The sequence below is a fragment of the Trachypithecus francoisi genome, unplaced genomic scaffold (assembly GCF_009764315.1).
Source record: "Trachypithecus francoisi isolate TF-2019V2 unplaced genomic scaffold, Tfra_2.0 Lachesis_group13, whole genome shotgun sequence".
In the NCBI taxonomy this organism is placed as follows: Eukaryota; Metazoa; Chordata; class Mammalia; order Primates; family Cercopithecidae; genus Trachypithecus; species Trachypithecus francoisi.
In genome coordinates, this window is record NW_022681458.1 from 35,133,106 (window position 1) to 35,160,076 (window position 26,971).

Genomic DNA, 26,971 nt, shown 5'->3' on the forward strand with positions numbered 1-26,971 from the left:
CAATTTTGATTTGTATTTCCCTGATGATTAGTGATATTCAGCATTTTTGTATATATTTGTTAGCCATTTGTATGCCTTCTTTTGAGAAATGTCTTCAGATCATTTGCCCATTTAAAAATTGAATTGTTTGCATTTGTTTCTTTTGTTTGTTTCTTACATATATTCTGGATGTTACTCCCTTGTTGGTTCAATAGTTTGCAGATATTTTCTCCCATTCCGTAGGTTGTCTGTTTGTGCTGTTGGTTGTTCCTTTGCTGTGCAGAAGCTTTTTAGTTTGATATAATCCCATTTGTTTATTTTGATCTTATTGTCTATACTTTTCAGATCTTAACTCATAAAATCTTTCCCCAATCAGTGTCCCCTGTGTTTTCTTCTAGTAGTTTTATAGTTTTAGGTCTTACAATTAGGTCTTTGATCCATTTTAAGTTGATTTTCATATGGGGTGAAAGGTGGGGGTCTAGTTTCATTCTTCTGCATGTGAGTATCCAGTTTCCTAGCACCTAAATTTAAATTTCTAGTCCAATTTTTTTTTCTTATATTCTCATAAGGTGAAAAGAGAAAGCTCTTATTTTTTACATTAATGTGTGATTAGATTTACTTAGTAATGAATGTGATTTTTTTTCCTTCCAGAAGAGAAAATGTGATTTTTATTAACTAAGGTAATTTTTCGAGTTTTTTTTTTTTTTTTTCTACTACAGTAAGTGAAGTATTTCTTGAGAAGAGAAGAATACAAATTCTCTAGTTTTATTACTGGCAGGTGGAATGTAGTCATGTATTACAAGAATGAACACTTATGAATAGTAATTTGTTTCTCCAGTGTTTACCATATACTAGGGATGATACTTAGTATGTTGCATATTTTGTATCACTTGATCCTTCCAGCATCCTGATGATAACATAGCTACTATTATTATCCCTGTTTTACAGATGAGACAACTGACATTCAGATAGGTTAAATGATTGGTTCAAGGTAACACAGCAAGTGGCAGATTTTAGACTTGAACAACCGTGTCTTCTGACACCTCCAGCGTTTATGTATCTTGTCATTCACTGGTAAAGGGGAGAGTATTTCTGGACTTTTTCAGTAGCTGATATCTGAGCTGTTCCATCAGCCATCTTGATGGCTGGAAGTGCAGAAGAGGATGGGTGAGACTCCATCAGCTCACTAAGATTCTGACTTGGCAAAATAGACTCAGTTTCATGATAGACTAGATGGTGTTGTAATATATAAATCCTACCATTGGGCCTTTTGTGTGTAGTTTGATAGTGAGTATTGTGTAATTCCCTCCTTCCATTTTCTCACTGACTCTGAAAAGACTCATAAGCCATGATTATTATACTACTTAGTGTGATTGGAAGCACCACATGGTGCAGAACTCTGAACTGAATGGTGTAAGTATGGTCAGGTGACTAGTCTTTGGACCCGAGAAGTTTGTTGAGATTGGATGGGATAGGTGTAGGAAATATTATAAGGGAAAGAACATTTTTTAATGGCAGAAATTTGCTTTATTTTGTATTTCATAGAAACATTTATAAATTGCCAAATATTTTACCATCATATCAAAAAAAGTAGAATTTCTGAGAGAAGTTTGAGGTCTACCATTTATTCTGCTGGCATTGTAAAGGGATGTGGGTTCTGAAAATAAGTATAGCATGCAAACATCAGTAATGAAAAAGAGACCTACTACCTGTGACATTCATTTGGTGGAAGAGTTCTGCTGCTTTGAGGTATTTGTAAAACTTAACCAGCGCGAATGTTATTTAGTTCAATTTGGGGGGATAAGGTAACTTAATTTTTTGTTTTATTTTGTTTTTGAGACAGATCCTCACTCTGTCACCCAGGCTGGAGTTCAGGGGTGTGATCTCGGCTCACTGCAACCTCTGTCTCCCGGGTTCAAGTGATTCTCCTGCCTCAGCCTCCCAGGTCACTGGGATTACAGGTGCCCGCCACCATGCCTGGCTAAGTTTTGTATTTTTAGTAGAAACGGGGTTTTGCCATGTTGGCCAGGCTGGTCTCGAACTCCTGACCTCAGGTGATCCACCCACCTTGGCCTCCCAAAGTGCTGGGATTACAGGCATGAGCCATGGCACCCGGCCAACTTAATGTTTTATAATGTCTCTTATTTTCTTATTTAACCTCATTATTGGGATGTTGATTTACAGTGAAGAATCCATTGCATTAGTAAGGGTGATACCGTAGTATTTTGCTTCCTGGGTGAACTAGCTTTGCTGATTTCTGTTTGTTAACTAGGCCTTTTGATATTTTTGTAGACAATCTGCTTCATCTTGATTCTGCGGCATTCCAAACTGTGGTATCCTTGGGGGTTCTCTTAACATTGCTATGGTGCAGAAGATTTAAAATCAGGTATGGCTGTGGGGCCAGAAGTCCCTCAGTGAAATTCTCAACTTAAATCTGCCTTATACTCTCTGATTTATCATTTGGGTTTCTTTTTTTGTGGTGGCCTTTTAGCTGATGTTCACAAGGAATAGAGTCACGTGATGTATGAAGGGAAACATATACACTTCTCTGAGGTTGACAATAAGCCCTTGTGCTCATATAGCCCCAAACTGTGCAAGCAGAGGCGACTCAACGGCTACGCCTTCTGTATCAGACACGTTCTGGAGGACAAGACTGCCCCCTTCAAGCAATGTGAATATGTGGCCAAGTATAACAGCCAACGCTGCACCAACCCCATCCCCAAATCAGAGGATCGTAGGTAAGGGCTAATCATGAGACTCAATCCTTGATTTCATTAACAGGCTTGGAATTTTTTCTTTTCTTGTTTTTTCTTCTCTTTTCTTCTGTCCCTCATTTCTCCCTCCCACCCTTCCTCCACCTATATAAATATTGAATTCTGGGGGTAATCTAAGTAAACTATGGAATACTTTTAAAGATGACATATGGCAGTTTTTAAAAATAGAGTAATACATTTGGAGAATTACTTAAAATATGTTTGAGTGTCTTCTTTTTAATTGATTTCATGGACTTCTAGAATTTTTAAGATTTTTTTTTTCCCTCAAAGTTGCTGCTTAAAGTCTTAAAACGGATTTGTTTGGTTTGTGGCCTTATAAAGTAATTCCTGATTCTCTACCTAGTTTTCTCATTTGCCTAAATGAGAGAAATTTTAAGAACTAATTAGGTGTTGTAATTAATGCTAGTAATTTTGGAGTTTAAAATCTATGCCTAGAAGTTAGTAAAGGATATATACTTAAAAAAATTTTTTTAAACTACTTGGATCATTTAGATTTATTTCCTGTCAGACTTTTCACCAGTGTTTGGCATGTTTTATAACCTTACCTTTTTTGGTTAAAAAGTGTTCCAAATAGAGTATGTTTACTATAATTTGGAAACACTGTTTTCACATTAAGGGTCCGTTTTGCCACTAGAATGATGAGTTTATGCTTTGCTGACTGGAATTGTGTTTAAAGGAGTCTTATACTGGTTATTCATCTTTCATATTGTTAGGAAAATTTACACTGTCTTTCATATATAATCTCTTCTCCGTGCCTCTTTTTCTTCAGTTCTCCAGAAACTATACAGATCATTGCGGGACTTCATGGAGAGATACATGCTTGTTTCCCAAAAGTTTCAAGATACTTGTTATCTCTAGGTAGAAAATTTGAATCTTAAAACACACACACAACCTTCATCCATGTTTCTATAAATGTCACTTGCATAAATTGGTTGGACAGGAATCAGATATTTTATGTCATGAATACTTTTTATGCTTGCAGTATGAAATAAATAATTTGTGTTGGTGGAGATCTCACCACAATGAGTACAAATAGTTTAATGGGGATTTAGGAATACTCTTAGAATTTCTAATGAGCGCTTAAGGCTTCAGATTACAATACCTGAAAGTTAGAAACAGCTGCTTAGTGGGGCAAGAAATAAAATTTTAATCTCAGGTGAGAAAGGGACCTGTGTATTAGGCTAAATATATCTGTCTAGTTAATTTTTAGCAGACTGAAAATGGTAATTTCTTACTGCTGCCTTTTTGTAACTTGAAGAATGGATGAGCTTGGATTAATTTTTTTTTACATCAAGCCCCATTGTAAACACATTTCTAAAATTTTGTCTTAAAATCAGCTTATCATGGTTACAGTTGTCAGTGTTGGATTTATTTTCAGTTGAGCCAAAGCAGGAATTATCTTAATAGCAGCAAGCACTGGGTGTGATGGCTCACACCTGTAATCCCAGCACTTTTGGAGCTCAAGGCGGTGGATCGCTTGAGCTTAGGAGTTCAAGACCAGCCTGAGCAACATGACAAAACCCCATCTCTACAAAAAATACAAAAATTAGCCAGGTGTGGTGGTACATGCCTGGAATCCCAGCTACTTGGGAGGCTGAGATGGGAGGATTGATTTAGCCCAGGAGGTCGAGGCTGCAGTGAGCAGTAATTGTGCCTCTGTACTCCAGCTTGGGCAACTGAACAAGACCCCATATCCAAAAAAAAAAAAAAAAAAGTGAGAATTCAAGTGAGAGTCCTTATGAATTTCTTCAAAATATTCTCTGACACATCTGTATTCACCTTTGTCTTTGAAATAGTTGGCTCTTTGAGAACATGTTTCTATCTCAAGAGAAGCTGTGCTTAATAAGTGCTAAGTTGTTTTTTTTTGATGGCGTCTCACTCTGTTGCCCAGGCTGGAGTGCAGTGGTGTGATCTCGGCTCACTGCGAACTCTGCCTCCTGCATTCAAGCAATTCTCCTGCACCAGCCTCCCCAGTAGCTGGGATTACAGGTGCACACTACCACGCCTGGCTAATTTTTGTATTTTTAGTAGAGATGGGGTTTCACCATGTTGGCCAGGATGGTCTTGAACTCCTGACCTCAAGTGATCTGCCCACTTCTGCCTGCCAAAGTGCTGGAATTACAGGCATGAGCCACTGCGCCCAGCCGTAAGTACTAAGTTATAAATTTGTCTTTCTTTTCTTTTTTTTCTTTGAGATGGGGTCTCATTCTGCTGCCCAGAAAGTTCAGTGGCATGATTGTAGCTCACTACAGCCTTGAACTTCGGGTTTTGAATGATCCTCTTGCCTCAGTCTCCCGAGTAGCTAGGACTACAGGCACAAGCCACGTGGCCGGCTGTGTTTTGAAAAATTTTTGTGGAGATGGAGCCTTACTAGGTTGCCCAGGCTTATTTCGAACTCCTGGCTTCAAGCAATCCCCCTGATTTGGCCACCATTCCAGGCCAAATTTATTCTTTATTAAAATTTTTTCCTGTTCTTGGAAAACTTTTTGGTTAGTGCAATTATCCCAGCTGCCTCTTTCTTTGCTGGCCATTGCTTTGTGAATCTGTTCTGTTTAAGATATGTATGGGACCTACCTCAAACCTGCTAGGGAAGCACACGTGTGCGTGCGTGCATACACACAATGTAGATTCTCTTTGCTGGCTAGAAACCTTTTTCTCTTTTTCAGTGACTGCACATGACAAAGAAAGCTTTTTCTGAAGAAGCCTGTCTTAAAGAGTGCCTCTGATAGATTTATTTCTAAGACGAAGCAACAAAATACACATATTCTGTGTGTGTATGAGATTTTCTGACTATTTGGTGAATCTGTACTTTTAGCCATTACTAAAAAAAATTTTTATGATGAAGGCCAGTGAATTTGAGGATTGACATTTTTTACTTTAGTGGTCTTTTCCCAAACTGTGTTTGTGGAGCTATCACCTATATGCTACAATAAAAATAGGTTCTCTTTTGTTTTTGTTTTTGTTTTTTGAGGCTGAGTCTCATTCTGTCGCCCAGGCTGGAGTGCAGTGGCACAGTCTCAGCTCACTGCAGCCTCCACCTCATGGGTTCAAGGGATTTTCCTGCCTCAGCCTCACAAGTAGCTGGAATTACAGGTGCCCGCCACCACACCCCACTAAGTTTTGTATTTTTAGTAGAGATGGTGTTTAGCCACGTTGGCCAGGCTGGTCTCAAACTACTGACCTCAAGTGATCCACCTGCCTCGGCCTCCCAAAATGCTGGGATTATAGGCATGAGCCACCTTGCCTGGCTGGTTCTGTTTTCTTGGATTTTTTTTTTTTAACTGAGACAGGGTCTTGCTATGTTGTTCAGGCCAATCTTGAACTCCTGGCCTCAAGGGATCCTCCTGCCTCGGCTTCCCAAAGTGCTGGGATTACAGGCTTGAGCCACCGCGTTTGGCCCTGGGTTTCATTTTCACATAACTTTGGGAAACACTGCCAGATAGGTACATTTTCCTCTTGGAACTTCATAATGTACGATATACAAAGTGCTTTGAGTAGTTGCACATCAGTAACAAAAAACAAAATCCTTCTTTAATTTTGTTTAAGCCAGCATTTTCCAAATTTATTTAAGCATGGAGTAGTGTATTTTTGTTTGTTTGTTTGTTTGTTTGTTGTTTTTTTGAGACGAGTCTCACTCTGTCTCCCAGGCTGGAATGCAGTGGTGCAGTCTCAGCTCACTGCAACCTCTGCCCCTGGGTTCAAGCATTCTTGTGCCTCAGTCTCCCGAGTAGCTGGGATTACAGGCATCTACCATCATATCCGTCTAATTTTTGCATTTTTAGTAGAGATGGGGTTTCGCCATGTTGGTCAAACTGGTCTCGAACTCCTGGCCTCAGGTGATCCACCTGCCTTGGCCTCCCAAAGTGCTGGGATTACAGGTGTGAGTCACCGCACCTGGCCCTTTTATAGGTTTTTAAAATAGCATGAAGAGTATGAAGACCACAATAAATACCTACATTTTCAATACCCACACAGACAGAAATTCACAAGCATCAAGACCATCCAGGAAAACATGACATTAACAAATGAAATAAATAAGGCACCAAGGACCAATTCTGGAAAAACAGAGATATGTGATCTCTCAGACAGAGAATTCAAAATAGCAGTTTTTGAACTTAATTTTGCTCATTTTTTTTTTTTTTTTAAGTTTCCACAGGAAAAGTCCATGTCAATATGGCATCACTGGTGAATTCTATCAAGCATTTTAAAAAATTATTTTTATTTTATTTTTCCATAAGTTACTGAGGTACAGGTGGTATTTGGTTACATGAATAAGTTCTTTAGTGGTGACTTGTGAGATTCTGGTGCGCCAATCACCCAAGCAATATACTTGCTCGTTGTTGAAGACTAATGAGAGTCGTCATGAGCTTTGATTTTAGTTGGTCTTAGCTCTGACTTTTTCCAGCTGGAAAGAGTCTCAGGCAAGTTAATCAATTTCTATAAAGCTTAGTTTCCTCATGTGCATTAAGGGCATTATTTTAGTGCCTACAGCAGGTAGATACTATAGGAGATAATTCGTGTACTTACGTCTGGCTACTGAAAAAGACATTTCACCTATAACCCCATGAGCCATCTTTTACTTTCTTGTTTCATTCTCTCTTTCTTTCTGTCTCTTTCTCTCTCTCTGTATATATGTATCTAAAGCACAGTAGACACTTGACATTCTTGAGGGTTTTATGTCATAAGAGCTTTGTGAATCTCCAAATACCTTAATGGCCTTAGAAAATATATATTTTTTTCTCTGTAAGAGAATTTTAAGTGATCTTTTAGACTCTTGATGAGTTACTTTGTATGCTATGAATAGAGAATAACAAAGCCATATGAGAAGCAGTAGCTGAGCAGTTATCCAGGGCCCCTCAGTCACTGAATGACTTGCTTCTGTCTGGCCACCCCTGTGCATGTACAGTTCACATATTTACCTCATCAAAATTACACTGACTTTGAGGATTGCTTGAAAGTAGTAGAGGTTTGCATGTTAAGTCGCTGGCTGCCAAGAGTCACTATAGTGATGCAGTTTTTAACATATTAGGATTCATATGTAGTTTTATGTTCTACTTTAAAAAATACGTATCATGAATATTTTCCCATGTATGTGTGTATTTTAAAGGTACTGCAACAGCCACCTGCAGGTACTTGGCTTTATCCCGAAAAAAGAGAGGAAGAAAAAGAATGATCCTATAGATGAGGTGAAGGTCAGGCACCAGATGGATACCATGGCCTTTAGCCTGACAGTGCCCACACTGGCCTTGAAGATGCCCAACGGACTGGATGGAATGTCCCTCTCTCCACCTGGGGCAAGGGTCCCTCTCCACTACCTGGAAACTGAGTTGGAAGACCCATTTGCTTTCAACGAGGAAGATGATGACCTAAAGAAAGGGGCAACTGTGAGAAAGAAGTTGCAGAGCAAGTTGGCCCAGAATCGGCAGCGCCAGAGAGAGACAGAGATTTTAAAAGTTCGACAAGAGCACTTTAGTCCCCCTCCTGCACCTTCACAGCAGCAGCCTCCGCAGCAGCACTCCCACCTGTCACCTTTATCCACTTCTTTAAAACCTCCAGCGCCACCGCAGGGTTCAGTCTGCAAGTCACCTCAACCTCAGAACACCAGCCTACCAATGCAGGGAGTGGCACCCACCACACACACTATAGCACAAGCAAGGCAGTTGTCTCACAAGAGGCCTCTGCCCCTCCTGCCATCCAGTAGGGCTCCCACCGTGGACCCACCCAGGACTGACCGAATCCTCATGAAAGCCACAGCCTTCTCTCCACACTTCTCATGTATAAGCCGACTGCAGAGACTGGTGAAACTGTGCACCCAGAAACATCAGTTGGACACTGATCTGTTTCCCCATTTAGGTGAGTTATCTATCTTATCGTATCATAGATACATAATATGACAGAATGTGTTCTGTTGTGTGGAGCTTCCCTTTCATAATCACCCCATATGTGATGGGGGTGGAATCACAATGGGGCAGAGTGGTGCAGTGAAAGATTCTGTATTTAGGTAGACCACCTTAAAATAAACACAGTCATCCCTCTACATGTGTGGTGGACTGGTTCCAGGACTTCCCTCAGGTACCGAAATTTGAGGATGCTCAAGTTCCTGATATAAAACAGCATAGTATTTGCACATAACCTATGCACATCCTCCCATATTCTTTAAATCATCTCTAGATTATTTATAATACCTAATATAATGTAAATGCTATGAAAACAGTTGTTATACTGTATTGTTTAGGGAATAATGACAAGAAAAAAATCTGTATATGTTCAGTACAAATGTAATCTTTTTTCTCAAATATTTCTGATCAGCGATTGGCTGAATCCACAGATGTGGATCCCATGGATACAGAGGGCCAACACTGGAGGGCATAATACTTGCTGAACAGGATACAGAAATAGGAGTTGGGAATTTAGAATTCCACACATAGCTTTTATTTGTAGTGATAGCAGCATTAAAAGACAGTTGTGTTTGGTTGTATGCTTTTATGAGTTTAGCACCTGTGCATCCAATGAAGTTCTTTGCGTGTCTTATTCTAGGAATGATCATAGCATTGTTGATATCTGCTGACAGTTTTAAAACATTTTTTCCTGTTTAAAAAATTTGCAAGGCAGTACCTGTTAATGATTTAAAAGTGAGAAAATACAGGGAAAACTTGTAATTTAATGTAGTCACATGTCTATTTTTCTTTTGTTGCTTCTGAATTTCCTGTCTTGCTTAAGAAAACTTCCTCAATTCCAAGTTTATACAGATATTCTATGTTTTCTATTAATAGTTTGATTGGTTTTTATCATTTAAACCTTTAATTCAGTTGAAATTTATTCTCAAATGCAATATGAGCTATGATTTTCACTTCAGAAAAAATTATTTGCATAATGTGACAGCAATAGAAATATGAGCAAAGATAGAACATGAAGAGATATGAATAGTCAGTAAACAAATGAATACCTCAATCCTCTCAGCAGGCAGGAAATACAAATTAAAGCGACAATGAATTACCAGATTGACAAAAATGATATCCATTGTTGGTCAGGGTCAGGATATGGTATCTCATACATTGCTGGTGAGTAATTTAGCAATATCTACTAGTTTAAAATGTATTTATAGGCTGGGCTTAGTGGCTCATGCCTGTAATCCCAGCACTTTGGGAGGCTGAGGTGGGCAGATCACCTGAGGTCAGGAATTTGAGACCAGCCTGGCCAACATGGTGAAAGCCTGTCTCTACTACAAGGGCAAAAAAATAGCCGGGTGTGGTGGTGCGCACCTGAAGTCCCAGCTACTTGAGAGGCTGAGGTGGGAGAATTGCTTGAACGGGGGAGGTGGAGGCTGCAGTGAGTCGAGATTGCGCCACTGCACTCCAGCCTGGGTGACAAGAGTGAGACCCCGTCTCAAACAAACAAACAAACAAATAAAATATATTTGTAGCCAGCGGACTCACTTTTGGGACACTATCCTGTGGATTAAAAAAATCAAAATGTAAGGATGTATGTGCAAGGACGTTCACTGAAACACTGTTCGCAGCATTAAAAACCTGCAAAGCAACAATTACTGATAGGAAACCTTGACTAAATTATGGTTCATATGTATTTTATGAAATATTATGTAACAGGCTGGGTGCAATGGCTCATACCTGTAATCCTAGCACTTTGGGAGGCCGAGGTGGGAGGATCACTTGAGCTCAGGAGTTCAAGATCAATCTGGGCGACACAGTAAGACCTCATCTCGTTATATAAAAAAAAGAAAAAGAAAAGAAAGAAATATTATACAGCTATTAAAAAGAATGAATGAGGCCGGGCGTGGTGGCTCACGCCTGTAATCCCAGCACTTTAAGAGGCCGAGGCCGGTGAATCACCTGAGGTCAGGAGTTCGAGACCAGCCTGGCCAATATGGCAACACCCTATCTCTACTAAAAATACAAAAATTAGCCTGGCATGGTGGTGCGTGCCTGTAATCCCAGCTACTTGGGAGGCTGAGGCAGGAAAATTGCTTGAACCCAGGAAGTGGAGGTTGCAGTGAGCCGAGATTGTGCCATTGCACTCCAGCGTGGGCAACAAGAGCAAAACTCCATCTCAAAAAAAAAGGAAAATGATATCTGTATCTTTTGACCAGGATGTGTCCATGGTATATTAAAAAGTAGAAAAAAAAAATCAAGAGGTAATTATTATCCCATTTTGGTAAACATAAACAAAGTAAATAAACAGGGGATATCAGTATATTTATTGATTAAGTATATGACTGTTTGCCTGATTGGTGTGAGCAAAGGTAAAAGTATAAAAGGATATATACTTCCAGGCTGTTAACATCAGCTACCCTTTGGGAGGATGGAATTGGACAGAGTGTATTTTATAGGAGATGGGAGTGGTGACTTTTCTTTTTTTTTTTTTTTTTTTGAGACAGAGTCTTGCTCTGCCGCCCAGGCTGGAGTGCAGTGGCCGGCTCTCAGCTCACTGCAAGCTCCGCCTCCCGGGTTCACGCCATTCTCCTGTCTCAGCCTCCCGAGTAGCTGGGACTACAGGCGCCCGCCTCGTCGCCCGGCTAGTTTTTTGTATTTTTTAGTAGAGACGGGGTTTCACCATATTAGCCAGGATGGTCTCGATCTCCTGACCTCGTGATCCGCCCGTCTCGGCCTCCCAAAGTGCTGGGATTACAGGCTTGAGCCACCGCGCCCGGCCTGGTGACTTTTCTTACATCTTTTTATTGTTTAACCTGTTGTTTAACCATCTGTGACTTTTTGTGATTAAAATGCAAAAGTTAAAAAAGTTATAAACAAAAATAATAAAACACTCCAAGCCATATCAATACTCATTTGTTAATGCCTTGATATATTCTTTCCAATATATAAAATTGGGTTTTTACTATACATGCTGTTTTGTAACCTGTTTTAAAATTTTTCATACTAATGTATTTTCAAGTTGGTAATTTTTAATATACAGTGTAATTTTTCATGATTGAATTCTGTCTTCCATTTAAGTTGTATCTAGTTTATGTCCTTATAAACCGTTGTAGATGTATATAGCCTTAAAGTATAACAATTATTGCCACATCTTTATTTTTTTTCTTCAAATAGATTGTTAATTCAGCCTAAAAGTGGAATTGCAGATTCAAAGCTTTAGCTTTTAAAACAAACAAAAAAAGTTTTGATATATGTTGCCAAATTTTTCTTCAGAATTATTTTGTCAGCTTATCTTCTTTAAGCAGTGTGTGAAAATACCAGCGTCTCTAAATCTTTTATCAGCCCTGGGTAGTATTATTATGTTATTATTGCCTTTGCAAATTAGATAGAAAATCTGCTTAAATTTACATATCTTAGTGTTTCTCAAATATTTGTTTTTAGGATCCTTTTCACTTAAAAATTAATAAGGACACCATAAAGCTCTTGTATATGGGTTGTATCTATTTATTCTGTATTAGAAGCTAAAACTGAGAAATTTAAAATATAATTTTTTTTTTTGAGACAGAGTCTTGCTCTGTTGTCCAGGCTGGAGTGCAGTGGCACTATCATGGCATACTACTGCCTTGACCTACTGGGCTCAAGCAATCCCCCGACCTCAGCTTCCCAAGTCACTGGGACCACAGGCACACACCACCACAACTGGCTAACTTTTTTTTCAACTTTTTGATAGAGATGGGGTCTCACTGTGTTGCCCAGGCTGATCTTCCTGTCTTGGCCTCCCAAAGTGCTGGTGGGATTACAGGCATAAGTCACCGTGCCTGGCCTGTCAGATTGTCTTTCAAATAAAGATGATGATGAAGGCTGGGTGTGGTGGCTCACGCCTGTAATCCCAATACTTTGTGAGGCTGAGGTGGGCAGATCATTAGATCAGGAGTTCAAGTCCAGCCTGGCCAACATGGTGAAACACTGTTTCTACTAAAAATACAAAAACTTAGCTGGGCATGGTGGAGCATGCCTGTAATCCCAACGACTCGGGAGGCTGAGGCAGGAGAATTGCTTGAACTGGGACCCGGAAAGCAGAGGTTGCGGTGAGCCGAGATCGCGCCTCTGTACTCCAGCCTGGGCTACAGAGTGAGACTCCATCTCAAAAAAGAAAAAGTGATGATGAATAAGAAAAAGCAGTTTGGTCAGGTTGCAATGAAAACAGTTGTGCAAGTCCTCTTCCTCAGGACAGCTGTCATACTTTCTTCCTCTGCAGCAGATTCACATTTACACACACAGAATAGTATCAAGACATGTGCTTGGGGGTCAATTTAATAAAAATAAATAATCTTTAATGAACAAGAATATTCTCAAATAACACTCCTTTACAACTGCGAGGCATGGTATGAGGAATACTGTGACTCCTAGTAAGTCTGATGCCACTGCCTTGATTCATGGTAATTAAGGAGCCTGTAGTTTTACCCATCGCTGCTTTTATACCATCAGTGTGAGTGTCAACACAGTGAAAAAGGCAAATAATGTCTTAATATTATTTTGTTGAAAATAGTTTTGAGGCCAGGTGAGGTGGCTCATGCCAATAATCTTAGCACTTTGGGGAGGCCAAGACAGGAGGATCACTCGAGCCCAGGAGTTCGGGACCAGCCTGGGAAACATAGTGAGATTCTTTCTCCTTTTTAAAATTTAAATTAAAAAAACACTTTTTAGAAAGAAAATAGCGTTGACCTATATACTCCAAGAATATTTCAAGGATTTCTGGTGATCTGTGGACCATACTTTCAGAACTGCTATTTTGGATTAATAATATAGTTGAGTATTTGTTCATAATGATTTTTGGACATTTTGTTTATTTTGACTTTCACTTCTTCCATCCATATATTTATTTTCTATTGATTGGTAAGAGCTTTTTATATGTATATCATATTTGTTGGAAAGTCTCTCCGTCCTCTCCTTTGTTTTTTTGCTCCTGGGTATCTGTTATAGCCAGGCACAGTTGCAAACTTGTAATCTCTGCTACTTGGGAGGCTGAGGCGGAAGGAGCCCTTAAGTCTAAGAGCTTATGGCTGGCAGTGAGCTATAATCATGCCACTGTGACAGAGCTGAGACCCCTGTCTCTTAAAAAGAAAAGAAAAGAAAAGAAATATCCATTGTAGGGATTTAAAAGTTAAAATTTTAATGTATTCTCTTCTTTAAGATTTCATTCTTTTGAGGCTGGGTTTTGATTTGCTTGCTTCCTTGTTTGGATTCTCTTCATCCCAAAAATATGTAACCCTATTCACCCATATTTTCTTTTAGTCCTTTTATCATTTCATTATTTGCATTTTCATTATCTAGCTGGAACATTTAGACATTAGTTTTGAGGCAGAGATCTAACAATTTTTTTAAAAGTTTGCCTCTAATTCCAACACTTACCAGCATCGTCTACTAAATTTTTATTTATAATTTCATTTATTTCTGGATGCTGATAATTTTTTAGCTTTTGAAATGATGAAATTTTATGTCATCTTAGGGGCTGATATTTTAAGTTTTTTTTTTTTTTTTTGAGACGGAGTCCTGCTCTGTCACCCAGTCTGTAGTGCAATGGTAAAGTCTTGGCTCACTGCAACCTCTGCCTCCCGGATTCAAGTGATTCTCCTGCCTCAGCCTTCTCAGTAGCTGGGACTACAGGCGCATGCCACCATATCCAGCTAATCTTTTGCATTTTTAGTAGAGACAGAGTTTCACTATATTGGTCAGGCTGGTCTTGAACCCCTGATCTTGTGATCTGCCTGCCTCTGCTTTCCAAAGTGCTGGGATTACAGGCATGCGCCACTGTGCCCAGCAATTTTTAAACTTTTTTTTTTTTTTTTTTTGAGACGGAGTCTCGCTCTGTCACCCAGGCTGGAGTGCAGTGGCCGGCTCTCAGCTCACTGCAAGCTCTGCCTTCCCGGTTCATGCCATTCTCCTGCCTCAGCCTCCTGAGTAGCTAGGACTACAGGCACCCGCCACCGCGCCCGGCTAATTTTTTTGTATTTTTAGTAGAGACGGGGTTTCACTGTGGTCCCGATCTCCTGACCTTGTGATCCGCCCGCCTTGGCCTCCCAAAATGCTGGGATTACAGGCGTGAGCCACCGCTCCCGGCCTTTAAATCATTTTTAAACAGAATGAAAACATACAGAAAAAGTTTTCAGCCTTTTACATTTTGTTTTTCTTTTTTTGAGATGGAATCTCGCTCTGTTGTCCAAGCTGGAGTGCTGTGGCACGATCTCAGCTCACTGCAGCCTCTGCCTCCCAGGTTCAAGTGATTCTCTTGCCTCAGCCTCCTGAGTAGCTAGGATTACAGGTGCACGCCACCACGCCCGGCTAATTTTTTGTGTTTTTAATAGAGACGGGGTTTCACTATGTTGGCCAGGCTGGTCTTGAACTCCTGACCTCAGGTAATCCACCAGCCTCAGCCTCCCAAAGTGCTGGGATTACAGGCGTGAGCCCCCATGCCCAGATGCCCTTTTAAATTTTTAAAAATGCAAACATATTGGAGGGCCTAAGATTTCAAAGCAAAGGTTATTTTGGGGAAACCAGAAATAGTAATGCATATACTCTATAACTAAAGTATAGTCTGTATTCATGTCAGCAAAGAGTACTTAAATAAAAACTCAGTCTTATTATTAGCTTTTATAGTCCTGTCTGGGCTAGTTATACCAGTTAGTTACATTAAAACTAGTGATAATGAAGCCAAGATCAAAGGTTTGCTTTATTGGACACTTAGTTTCACAGCAGGAAAAACACTTCCATCTTAGTTTTTATGACTTAGATCTTGACTTCAGAGAAAGTATAGGTGTCTTAGTGGAAATTATTCTTTTGAAACAAATAAAAGATAACTCATGTTCTGTTTTTTACTGGTGCCTTAAATGTCACTTTGAAGAACTTTACCTTTCAACACACTGAAGTTGATGCTGTTGTGATCATTTAATTGCTTTTTTTACCTTTTCCCCCTACAAATTATTAATTATTTCAGTTGAGAGAAAGTAACTCATTTTTAAAGGTGACCTGACATTTTAGATAGTCATCTTAGAATTAGATTTGAAGTTTCTTTATGCCAATTGCAATGTGTTATTTAATCTTAAGCATTTATAATTTGCATTTTAATTAACCTTTTCTTAATTTCCCTATTTGCCACATGTAAACTCATTTAAACTATGGAAGCAATCCGTGAAGTCCTTTTTAATGTAACTGTCTAATGAGGATACTCTTAATTTTTGAGGCTCTCAAGAAGGAAGACATAAATAAAATACTAGTTATCAAGGTGTCCAGTTAAGTTTCATAGAGGTATGAATATGTTAAACTTACATAGTCCCACATACTGTTACACTTTAGGCTGTGCAACATCAGTCTTTATCAAGACCTCTTCAAGATATAAAACTTCTTTTTTTTTTTTTTTTTTTTTTTTAAACTTTTAGAGACAGGGCCTTGCTCTATCACCAGGCTGAAATGCAGTGGCATGATCATGGCTCACTGCAACCTCAACCTCCTGTGCTCAAGGGTCAGTTGATCCTCCTGCCTCAGTCTCCTGAATAATTGGGACTGCAGGCATGCACCACTCAGCCTGGCTAATTTTTAAGTTTGTTGTAGAGTCGGGGTCTTGCTGTGTTACCCAGGCTGGTCTCTAACTTCTTGCCTGAAGTGATCTCCTGGCTCAGCATCCCAAACTGCTGGGATTACAATCATGAGCCAGTATACCTGGCCAAGACACAAGACTTTTTTTTTTTTTTTTTTTTTTTGAGACGGAGTCTTGCTCTGTCGCCCAGGCTGGAGTGCAGTGGCCGGATCTCAGCTCACTGCAAGCTCTGCCTCCCGGGTTCACGCCATTCTCCTGCCTCAGCCTCCCGAGCAGCTGGGACTACAGGCGCCCGCCACCTTGCCAGGCTAGTTTTTTGTATTTTTTAGTAGAGACGGGGTTTCACCATGTTAGCCAGGATGGTCTCAATCTCCTGACCTTGTGATCCGCCCGTCTCGGCCTCCCAAAGTGCTGGGATTACAGGCTTGAGCCACCGCGCCCGGCCGACACAAGACTTTTAAAAGGGTAAAACTTTTATGTTAGGAGCTAAAAATTATTCAGTCATTAAATATTATAGCATTTGGCTGGGCACAGTGACTCATGCATGTAATTGCGGGATGTTGGGAGGCTAAGGCAGGTAGATCACTTGAACTCAGGAGTTCGAGAGCAGCCTAGTCAACATGGCAAAACCCCATCTCTACAAAAAGTACAAAGATTAGTTGGCCATGGTAGTGCTGCCTGTAGTGCCAGCTACTCTGGAGGCTGAGGTGGCAGGATCACTTGAGCCCGGGTGGTCAAGGCTGTAGTGAGCCGAGATTGCACCACTATGCTCCAGCCTGGGCAACAGAGTGAGACCCTTTAACAAAATATTAATATACACTATGTTTTCCACTTTTCCTCCTAACCTTGTTTTATGTAACAGAGCACAAAGTCTGACATTTTTTGTTTAAAATAATTGAAAGAAATCCCAAACCTCATTAGTAATAGAACATTACCATCCCACCCTTCCATCTTCCCATGGAAGGAAAGAACCAGGGAATGGTTTGGAGAGGAGGATGGAGTGTTTCTGCCTTTGACACTTTATCTATCGTAGGGCCCTTCTTGGTTGAAGTGTAGAGTGACTCTATCTGTACTTTTTGACGTTTTTCTTTTTGTTGTTGTTTCATAAAACCTTTCAGAAGCAGGTACTGACCTTTTTCTTGCCTGAACGTATATTGAGCTGCTTTTCTCACCCTCTTGTTTGTATTTTATGTTTTTCTGATATCATATTAGTGTATGAAGTTTTGATACTTAAAGAAATTCTGGCCAGACACGGTGGCTCATGCCTGTAATCCCAGCCCTTTGGGAGGCCAAGGCGGGTAGACCACTTAAGGTCAGGAATTTGAGACCAGCCTGGCCAACATGGCGAAACCCCGTCTCTAATGAAAATACAAAAATTAGCCAGGTGTGGTGGTGCTCATCTGTAATACCAGCTACTTGGGAGGCTGAGGCAAGAGAATCGCTTGAACCTGGGAGGCCGACGTTGCAGTGAGCCGAGATCATGCCACTGTACTCCAGCCTAGGTGACAGAGCAAGACCCCGTCTCAAAAAAAAAAAAAAAAAGAAATTCTACCTTTTTGTGACCTGAACTCTCTCTTTGCTTGTGTTGTTTCTACCCTATTAGTGAAGGGTCTGACAAAAGAAGTTCATCTGTAGAATACAGCTTAGCCTTTTTGTTGTAATGTCATTTAAAAAACCCGATTGTGGGCCGGGCGCGGTGGCTCAAGCCTGTAATCCCAGCACTTTGGGAGGCCGAGACGGGCGGATCACGAGGTCAGGAGATCGAGACCATCCTGGCTAACAGGGTGAAACCCCGTCTCTACTAAAAAAAAAAAAATACAAAAAACTAGCCGGGCGAGGTGGCGGGCGCCTGTAGTCCCAGCTACTCGGGAGACTGAGGCAGGAGAATGGCGTAAACCCGGGAGGTGGAGCTTGCAGTGAGCCGAGATCCGGCCACTGCACTCTAGCCTGGGCGGCAGAGCGAGACTCCGTCTCAAAAAAAAAAAAAAAAAAAACCCGATTGTGTGGCTGGGCACGGTGGCTCACGCCTGTAATCCCAGCACTTTGGGAGGCCCGGATGAGTAGATCACGAGGTCAGGAGTTCGAGACCAGCCTGGCCAATATGGTGAAACCATGTCTCTACTAAAAATACAAAAATTAGCTGGGCCTGGTGGTGCACACCTGTTGTCCTGGCTACTCAGGAGACTGAGGCAGGAGAATCGCTGAACCCGGGAGGCAGAGGTTGCAGTGAGCCAAGATCGTGCCACTGCACTCCAACCTGGGCAACAGAGTGAGACTCCATCAAAAACAAAAACAAAAATAAATTGATTATCTTTGTATGAATAGAAATGAAATTCATCAGGAGGCATTTATTCACACCATGATAGTACTTGCGATAGGTGTGTTGGGTTATGTTATTTTTGTAGCTTTTTAATTCAAATTTTGAATAAAAGTAAATTTTTCCTAATTTGCAATATCTCCTGTCTACCCCAGGTTTGGACTGGTCTGAAGAGAGCGGAGAGGAACCAGAGGACTCAGAGCAGGCCTCGCCCTACCAGGTTGCATGGTCCATCCGGGAAACCCTCAGATATCAAAGACATGCGTAAGTCTTCTGTTCTGTTTTTAGTCTTTTTTTTTTTAAGATGGGGTCTCGCTCTGTCACCCAGGCTGGAGTGCAGTGGCGTGATCTTGGCTTACTGCCACCTCTGCCTCCTGGGTTCAAGCAATTCTCCTTCATCAGCCTCCCGAGTAGCTGGGATTATAGGCGCCCGCTACCACTCCTGACTATTTTTTTTGTATTTTTAGTAGAGACAGGGTTTCACCATGTTGGCCAGGCTGGTTTCAAACTCCTGACTTCAAGTGATCTCTCCACCTAGGCCTCCCAAAGTGCTAGGATTACAGGCATGAGCTACCACGCCCGGCCCTATTTTCCTTCTTGAATGACCGCTGTAGCAGATTGATATTTCTCGCTATAGATGCTGATACTTTTATGTTATTAGATCTAGTTTTATTGTAAAATAAAGGTAAAAAAAAGTTGGAAGTAAAATAGATTTCACTCCAAGAAATTGGAGGTAAAATAGATTCCACTTGGGAGGAAATGTACTATATTGTTTGAGCAAAGCTACTCTTAAATTTTCTTGGTAAATTTGTTTCTGTACCTTTCCCACTCATCATTAAAGGAATTAATTATAATAGAACCTATAATTGAAAAGAACCTTAGAGATTAATTGATCCAATTTCCTCATTTTACAGAAGAGGAAAGCAAGGCCCACATAGGTTGAGGAACTCGCAAGTGGTCTCTTGGAGGGCTACGTGGAGTCCCACTGTCTTGCCTCTCTGTATCTTCCTTGGCTATATCTCCACAGTAGTAGAAATAGTGCTTTTTTACTTCACTTCTATCTTCTGCAACATTGATCCATTCTTTATTTCTACTGTGCTACAATGTTTTGTTTTTTAAGGATAAATCTCCTGAGGGGTTTTCTTTGTACCTTCCTTATTGGAAAGCTGTTTGGGTATACTGACAGCTCTCTTCGGTTTTTTTCCCCATGTTATGTCTTCGGAAAAGAAGCATTTGTCTAAGATCTGTAGAAGTTGAATGCACATCCCCTTCAATGATAGTAAGAAAACAAATTTTTTTAGGAGACTGCTTTTAGCATTCTACAGATTCACTTGGTGCAGTTTGACAATACCAAGATAGATCCTTGTCTGTGGGGCCAAAATATGACTCACTCAGCTAACTATTTATTTAAAATGTTGTGGTTTGAATATTCAGTAGTGTAGAGGGAGACCAGCTATCTGTGATGGTTTTTGAATTTATAGGATTAAAAATGTGATTTGTTAGTACACCTAGAGGTGATTAGGCTTGGGGAACTGATTGACTAGAGACTAATCTGTACACTAAAATGCCAGCTTAGCTGAGAAATATAATCATCAAGTAGTACAAATGGTCACTGAAAAAAACTGCACAGGAGGCAAATTATCAGAAGCTTATTTGGATATGGAATTAGAGCAAGTAGGGTTAGTTGGGTTTTAGTAATGGTCAGTGTCTCAAATTATAATAGCATGATGCATCTATTCCACTCTTGGGATTTATCTCCCACCTAGTTGTTCCTGCCTCACTTATCCCCTAGATAGTATTGGAGAATGTTACACCTTTTTTTTCTTACGCTGAGGTTCCATTTTATGTGTCATTCAAGACTGTTTCCTTACCATTAGCAGGTTCTTTCAGATACAGCACAACAGAGTCATTGAGCTTAAGCTTTTTAGTTATAGATACCATCAGTCATACTTCCTAACGGTAATTCGTATCAACTTAATTTGACTTGTGATATTTTGGGTTAATTTTACAAATCCAGCAAAAACCTGTTACGTGGGAAATTATTAATAAATGGTAGTTATCATTCTTAATTTAATTCTTAAGGTAACCTTGACATCAGTATAGGGGAGTATATGCTACTGATCGGGAACAATGTATATTCTATTCTGCCTTCTATTCTTGCAGAGTTATCAAATACTTGTTTTGTTGTTTTAGATTTGTGGCCATCCTCATTTTTCTTTATCTGCGTAGCATGTTACTTTCTTGGCCACTTCCATAACTTGCTTCCTCTTTGATCACTATGATACTCTGCTCTCCTGGTTCTTTTCCTTTACTCTGCTTTCCTCCCGCCCCCCCTTTTTTTTTTTAACAGATACTTATCCTTACTTCGTGCCCAGCTGTTGTTTTCATCTTTTCCCCTTCATTCTTTTCCTTCACTCAGTCATTCATTTTTCATTCATTTGTTCATTTACTTATTCAGCACATTCTTATTGGGCTCTTCGTATGCTCCAGTCGTGGAGCACTCTGTATTTTTAATGTTGGGCGAACATGTTGGTTTACCCACGCATCTATTCCTGTAACTCCACATTTGTATCCGTCACTCTGCTCTCTAAGAGGAATCTCAGTCCTGTATTTTGATTAATTAATTAATTCATTCATTTATTTTTTGAGATGGGAGTCTTGCTCTGTTGCCCAGGGTAGAGTGCAGTGGCATGATCACAGCTCACTGCAGTCTTGAACTCCCAGGCTCAAATGATCTTCCCCCGACAGCCTCCCGAGTAGCTGAAACTATAGGTGTGCACCACCACGTTTGGCTAATTTTTAAATTTTTCGTAGAGATGGGGTCCTGTTATGTTACCCAAGTTGGTCTTGAACTTCTGCTCTCAAGGGATCCTCCTGCCTCAGCCTCCCAAAGTGCCGGGATTATAGGCATGAGCCAACATGCCTGACCTGTCCTGTATTTTAAACTTCCGTCTTTATTCCAGTTTCTTGTTGCAGCTGCCTGTCATTTGTTGCACCTTGCTGTGTCTAAGTGTAGTAAAAAATGGAGAGCTGTAGAAAATTGGCCCTACTTGGCTGAGCACAGTGGCTCATGCCTGTAATCCCAGCACTTTGGGAGGCCGAGGTGGGCGGATCATGAGGTCAGGAGTTCGAGACCAGCCTGACCAACATGGTGGAACCCTAACTCTACTAAAAATACAAAAACTAGTCAGATATGGTGGTGCATGCCTTAATCCCAGCTACTCAGGAGGCTGAGGCAGGAGAATTGCTTGAACCCGGGAGACGGAGGTTGCAGTGAGCCGAGATTGCGCCACTGCACTCCAGCCTGGGTGACAGAGCTAGACTCCATCTCAAAAAAAAAAGGAAAATTGGCCCTACCTAGGCTGTTCATTATATCTTCAAGAGGATGTTGCCATTCCAAATGCCTCAATTAGTTCACTGAGTTTTTGAAAGAAAAACTGACAGTGGTCTGGCCACCAAGTTTATGCCTAAAGAACCTTTTTGTGAGTTTTTTGTTAATGCAGGATTGTACCATAAGGAATTTTTTTGTTTGTTTGTCTTGAGTCAGGGTCTTACCCTATCACCCAGGCTGGTGTGTAGTGGTGAGATCATAGCTCACTGCAGCCTTGACTCTCTGGACTCAAGTGATCCTCCTGCCTCAGCCTCCTGAGTAGCTGGGAAGACAGGTGCAGGCTACCATTTTAAAATTTTTGTAGAGATAGGGTCTTACTGTGTTGCCAAGGCTGGTCTCAAACTCCTTGCCTCAAGGAGTCCTCCTGCGTTGACCTTCCAAAGTATTGGGATTACAGGCATGAGCTGCTGTATCCAGCCCTAAAGAATTTTTTTTTTTTGAGATGGAGTCTAGCTTTGTCGTCCATGCTGGAGTGCAATGGCACGATCTCGGCTCATGGCAACTTCCACCCCCCAAGTTCAAGTAATTCTCCTGCCTCAGCCTCCCGAGTAGCTGGGATTATAGGCACCCGCCACCACGCCTGGCTAATTTTTGTGTTTTTAGTAGAGACGGGATTTCGCCTTGTTGGCCAGGCTGGTTTCAAACTCCTGACCTCAGGTGATCCACCTGCTTCGGCCTCCCAAAGTGCTAGGATTATAGGCGTGAGCCACCTTTTAATCTTGCTTTTCCTTTCTTTGATTCTCTTTATTGTTGTTTTTAATTTCATTGCTTTGTATTCTAATTCCTATTATTTCCTTCTGCTTGTTTTGAGTTTAATTTGCTTGTCTTTTTGTAGTTTTTAAGGTGACAGCTTAAAACAGTTGACTGAGATCTTGACTGTTTTCTAATATTGACTCTTAATGTTGTACACTTCCCTGTAAACACTGGTTGGAGCTGTGTCCCACAAATTTTAATAAGACATTTTTGTTTTTATTCAGTTAAAAATACTTTTTTTTTGAGACAAGGTTTCACTCTGTCACCCAGGCTGGAGTGCAGTGGCATGATTACGGCTCACTGCAGCCTTGACCTCCTGGCTTAAGAGATTCTCCCACGCCAGCCTCTTGAGTGACTGAGACACCTGGCTAATTTTAATTTGTTTATTTTCTTATGAAGATGGGGTCCCAAACTCCTGGGCTCAAGTGATCCTCCCGCCTTGGCCTCCCAAAGTGCCAGGATTACAGACATGAGCCACTGTGCCCAGCCCCAAAATACTTTGTAAATATCCCTTTTGATTTGTTGTTTGATCCATGGCTATTTAGAAATGACATTTAATTTTTGAGTATTTTGGGGTTTCCCAGATACTGATTTCTAGTTTAATTCTGTGATCAGAAACCACATTTGAATATAGTATTCTATAAATGTAAATTAGGTCAAGTTGGTTAATAGTGTTCATGTCTTCTGCATCTGTGGTGATGTTTGTCAAGTCATATATCAATTACTGAGAAAAGGATCTTGAAATCTCTCTTTGTGAATTTGATTATTTCTCCTTTTGGGTCTGTCATTGTTTATTTCCCATATTTTGTATTTCTGTTATTAGATGCATAATTATTTAAGATTGTTTTGACGAAGTAGCCTCTTTATTATTATAAAATGGTCCTCTATATCCCAGTAACAGTGTTTTCTCTAAGATCTTTCCTTATGTAGCATTAACATAGCCACTCCATCTTTCTTTTGATTAGTGAAAGCTTGGTATCTTTTTCAGTCCTTTTGCTTTTAACCTGTTTGCATCTTTATATTTCAAGTGAGTTTCTTGTTGGCAAGGTATTACTGGATCTTGCTTTTCTGTCTTCTCTGACAATCTCTGCTTTTTATTTGGAATATTTAGACAACTTAAATTTAATATGATTATTGATATTATTGGGTTTAAATTTACTGTCTTTTGTATTTGTCTTGTCTATTCTTTGTTTTTTTCTCCCTGTTTTTTTAATTATTTTTTATGATTGTATTTTATCTCTTTCATAGCTTATTACCTGTACTCATATGCTTTGTTTTTGTAGTGGCTGTTGTAGGGTTTTTTTATACATCTTTAATTACCACAGTCTACCTTCAAGTGGTAAACCACTTCACGTGTAAGAACCTATAACAGTTTCCTTTCATTCCTGCCCATTTAATTTATCTACTCTCACAATGTCTGCTTTTTATTTGGAGTGTTTGGACCATTTGAATTTAATGTTATTGTTTATATTACTGCATTTATTTATTTAATTTTTAAGACAGAAACAAAACATCTAAAATGTACCCTCTGGAAGAACTGCTTGTTCTTGCCCGTCTTGTATCTCTCTTTGAGTTGACCTTGCCCTCCCACTAGGCCTTGTGTTTAAGAGCAGGATCTCTGAAGACATCCTTGTGGATGACAGTTTTGTGTAAGGGGATATCCACAGTACGTTGTAGGCATTAAGACGATGTAGTTATAAACCTTCACAAAAGACTCGATCTTTGACCTCCTGGTAATCTTCTTTTTGCCCATGGCAGCTGTCACTTTGCAGGGATAGCAATTAATTCCAACCATGAGAGCCTGGATGTAGGGGCAGTCTGAGGTGCCATCATTAATGTTCTTTACGATGATAGCTTTGTGTTCAGCCAGAATAGTGCTGGCCAGGACCAGCACCACTTTCCCAGGTTTCATGCACTTGCCCATTTTGACAGCAACCACTGAGGGCTACAACAGAAAGGAAGGAAGGCTATTATTGCATTTATGTCTAACATGTTAATTCTTCTTTAAATGTTTTAGTATAATTCACTAGTGAAGCCATCTGGTCTTGGGCTTTGCTTTTTTGAGACAGTCTCACTCTGTCACCTAGGCTGGAGTGCAGTGGTGCGATTTAGGCTCACTAAACCTCCTGAGTTCAAGTGATTCTCCTGCCTCAGCTCCCTGAGTAGCTGGGATTACAGGCATGCACCACCACGCCCGGCTAATTTTTGTATTTTTAGTAGAAATGGGGTTTTACCATGTTGGCCAGGCTGGTCTTGAACTCCTGACATCAAGTAATCTGCCTGCCTTGGCCTCCCAAAGTGCTGGGATTACAGGTGTGAGTCACCATGCCTGGCCCTGGGCTTTTTTTTGTGGGAAGTTTTGTGATTACTCTTTGTTATAGGTTTATTTATGTTTTTTCTTGAGTTAGATTCAGAAGCTTGTGCCTCTCTAGGAACTTGTCCATTTTTTATCTAAGTTTTTGGCATACAGTTTTTAAAAATAACATTCCATTATAATATTTTTTCTTTCTTGTTTTTTTTTTGAGATAGTCTTAATCTGTCACCCAGGCTGGAGTGCAGTGGTGTAATCTTGGCTCAGTGCAACCTCCACCTCCTGGGTTCAAGTGATTCTCCTGCCTCAGCCTCCCGAGTAGCTGGGATTACAGGCATGCACCCCACACGCCTGACTAATTTTTGTATTTTTAGTAGAGATGGAGTTTCACCATGTTAGCTAGGCTGGTTTTGAACTCCTGACCTTAGGTGATCTGCCCACCTCGGCCTGCCAAAGTGCTGGGATTACAGGGGTGAGCCACCCTGCCCGGCCTCCTTTTCTTTCTTTAAGTTAGATAATGTATATTCTTTTATTCCTAATTTATTACTTTTCTTTTTTTCTTGGTTAGTGTAGGTTAAAGGGTTGTCAATTTTATTGACCACTTATATTTCATATATATTCACATATAAACTGTACAATATGCGGCCTTTTGTTGTTGGAGAACATAGTTTATATAATTTTAGTTCTTTCAAATTTATTGAGACTTGTTTTATGGTCTTGTAGAGAATCTTTTATATTGCACTTGAGAAGAATGTGTATTCTGCTGTTGGGTGGAATGTTTTTAGATCTAGTTGTTTTATGGTGTTCAGTTTTTCAATTTCCTTGCTGATCTTCAATTTTATTCTGTTATTTGGAGTAGGATATTGCAGTCTCCCAACTATTACTGTTAAATTGTCTGATTCTTTCTTCAATTCTGTCAATTTTTGCTTCATGTATTTTGGGACTCTGTTGTTATGTACATGTATGTTTGTAATTACTGTATTTTTCTTAAGTATTGATACTTTCATCATTATAAAATACCCCCTCTTCATCTCTAGTGGCATTTTTTGTTTTGAAGTCTACTTTGTCTTGATGTTAGCATGGCTACTCCAGCTCTTTTCTAGTTGCTGTTTGCACATGTATCCTTTTCTGTCTCTTTGCTTTCAGCCTATTTGTGTGTGAATAGTAGAATATATATTCTTTTCAATGGCAACATGGAGTATACTCCAGATGGATATTTAACCTCACAAGAAGTTTAATAGTTTTTGAAGTGTTTGTGCAATTTTATACTTGTACCAGCAATGTATAAGAATTCTGTTTTCTCAATATCCTGTCCAACATTTGGTGGTGCCAGTCTTTTTAGTTTTAGGTATTCTAATGAAGTGTGAAATGGTTTCTTATTGTCTATCTTTGCATTTTGCTGCTGGTGATGTTTACCTTTCATGTGTTTATCGGCCATTCAAATGTCTTTTTTGGGAAATGATTTTTTCAGGACTTGTGCCCCCTTTCTAATACATTTTTTAAAAATTATTGATTTGTCATAGTTAATTATATATTTGGGGTACAAGTCTTTGGTACATATATATTTTTGTTGTTGTTTTTTAGAGACAGGGTCTCACTCTGTTGCTTAAGCTGGAGTGCAGTGGTACAGTCATAGCTCACTGCAGACTCAAAAGTCATGAGCTTAAGTGATCCTCCCGCCTCAGCCTCCTATTTTATTTTTTGTAGAGACAAGGTTTTTCTATGTTGCCCAGGCTGGTCTCACATTCCTGACCTTAAATGATCCTCTTGCTTTAGCCTCCGAAAGTGCTGCAAATACAGGCATGAGTCACCATTCCTGGCCTACATATATGTTTTGAGAGTGTTTTCTTTTAGTCTGTGACTTGAGTTTTTATTTTGTTAAGGATATCTTTTTTTATTTTTGAAGATTATTATTATTTTTTTTTAAATAATAGAGACAAGGTCTTGCTATGTTACCCAGG

General features: G+C 40.1%; 1 protein-coding gene and 1 pseudogene across 10 annotated transcripts in view; one reads left to right on the forward strand and one right to left on the reverse strand.

The window, feature by feature from the left end:
• Positions 1-26,971, forward strand: part of INO80D (INO80 complex subunit D) — a 98,115-nt gene that overhangs the window by 20,698 nt on the left and 50,446 nt on the right. For 3 of the 10 annotated variants that reach the window (XM_033230580.1, XM_033230579.1, XM_033230578.1), the window contains exons 2-5: positions 2,272-2,365; positions 2,471-2,717; positions 7,861-8,606; positions 18,711-18,819. In XM_033230580.1, coding sequence (XP_033086471.1) covers positions 2,500-2,717; positions 7,861-8,606; positions 18,711-18,819 — 1,073 coding nt within the window. In that variant the 5' untranslated portion in view covers positions 2,272-2,365; positions 2,471-2,499. The remainder of the gene's footprint in view (positions 1-2,271; positions 2,366-2,470; positions 2,718-7,860; positions 8,607-18,710; positions 18,820-26,971) is intronic. The other 7 variants (XM_033230587.1, XM_033230577.1, XM_033230586.1 and 4 more) reach the window with 4 other exon arrangements.
• Positions 24,183-24,623, reverse strand: LOC117095204 (annotated as a pseudogene).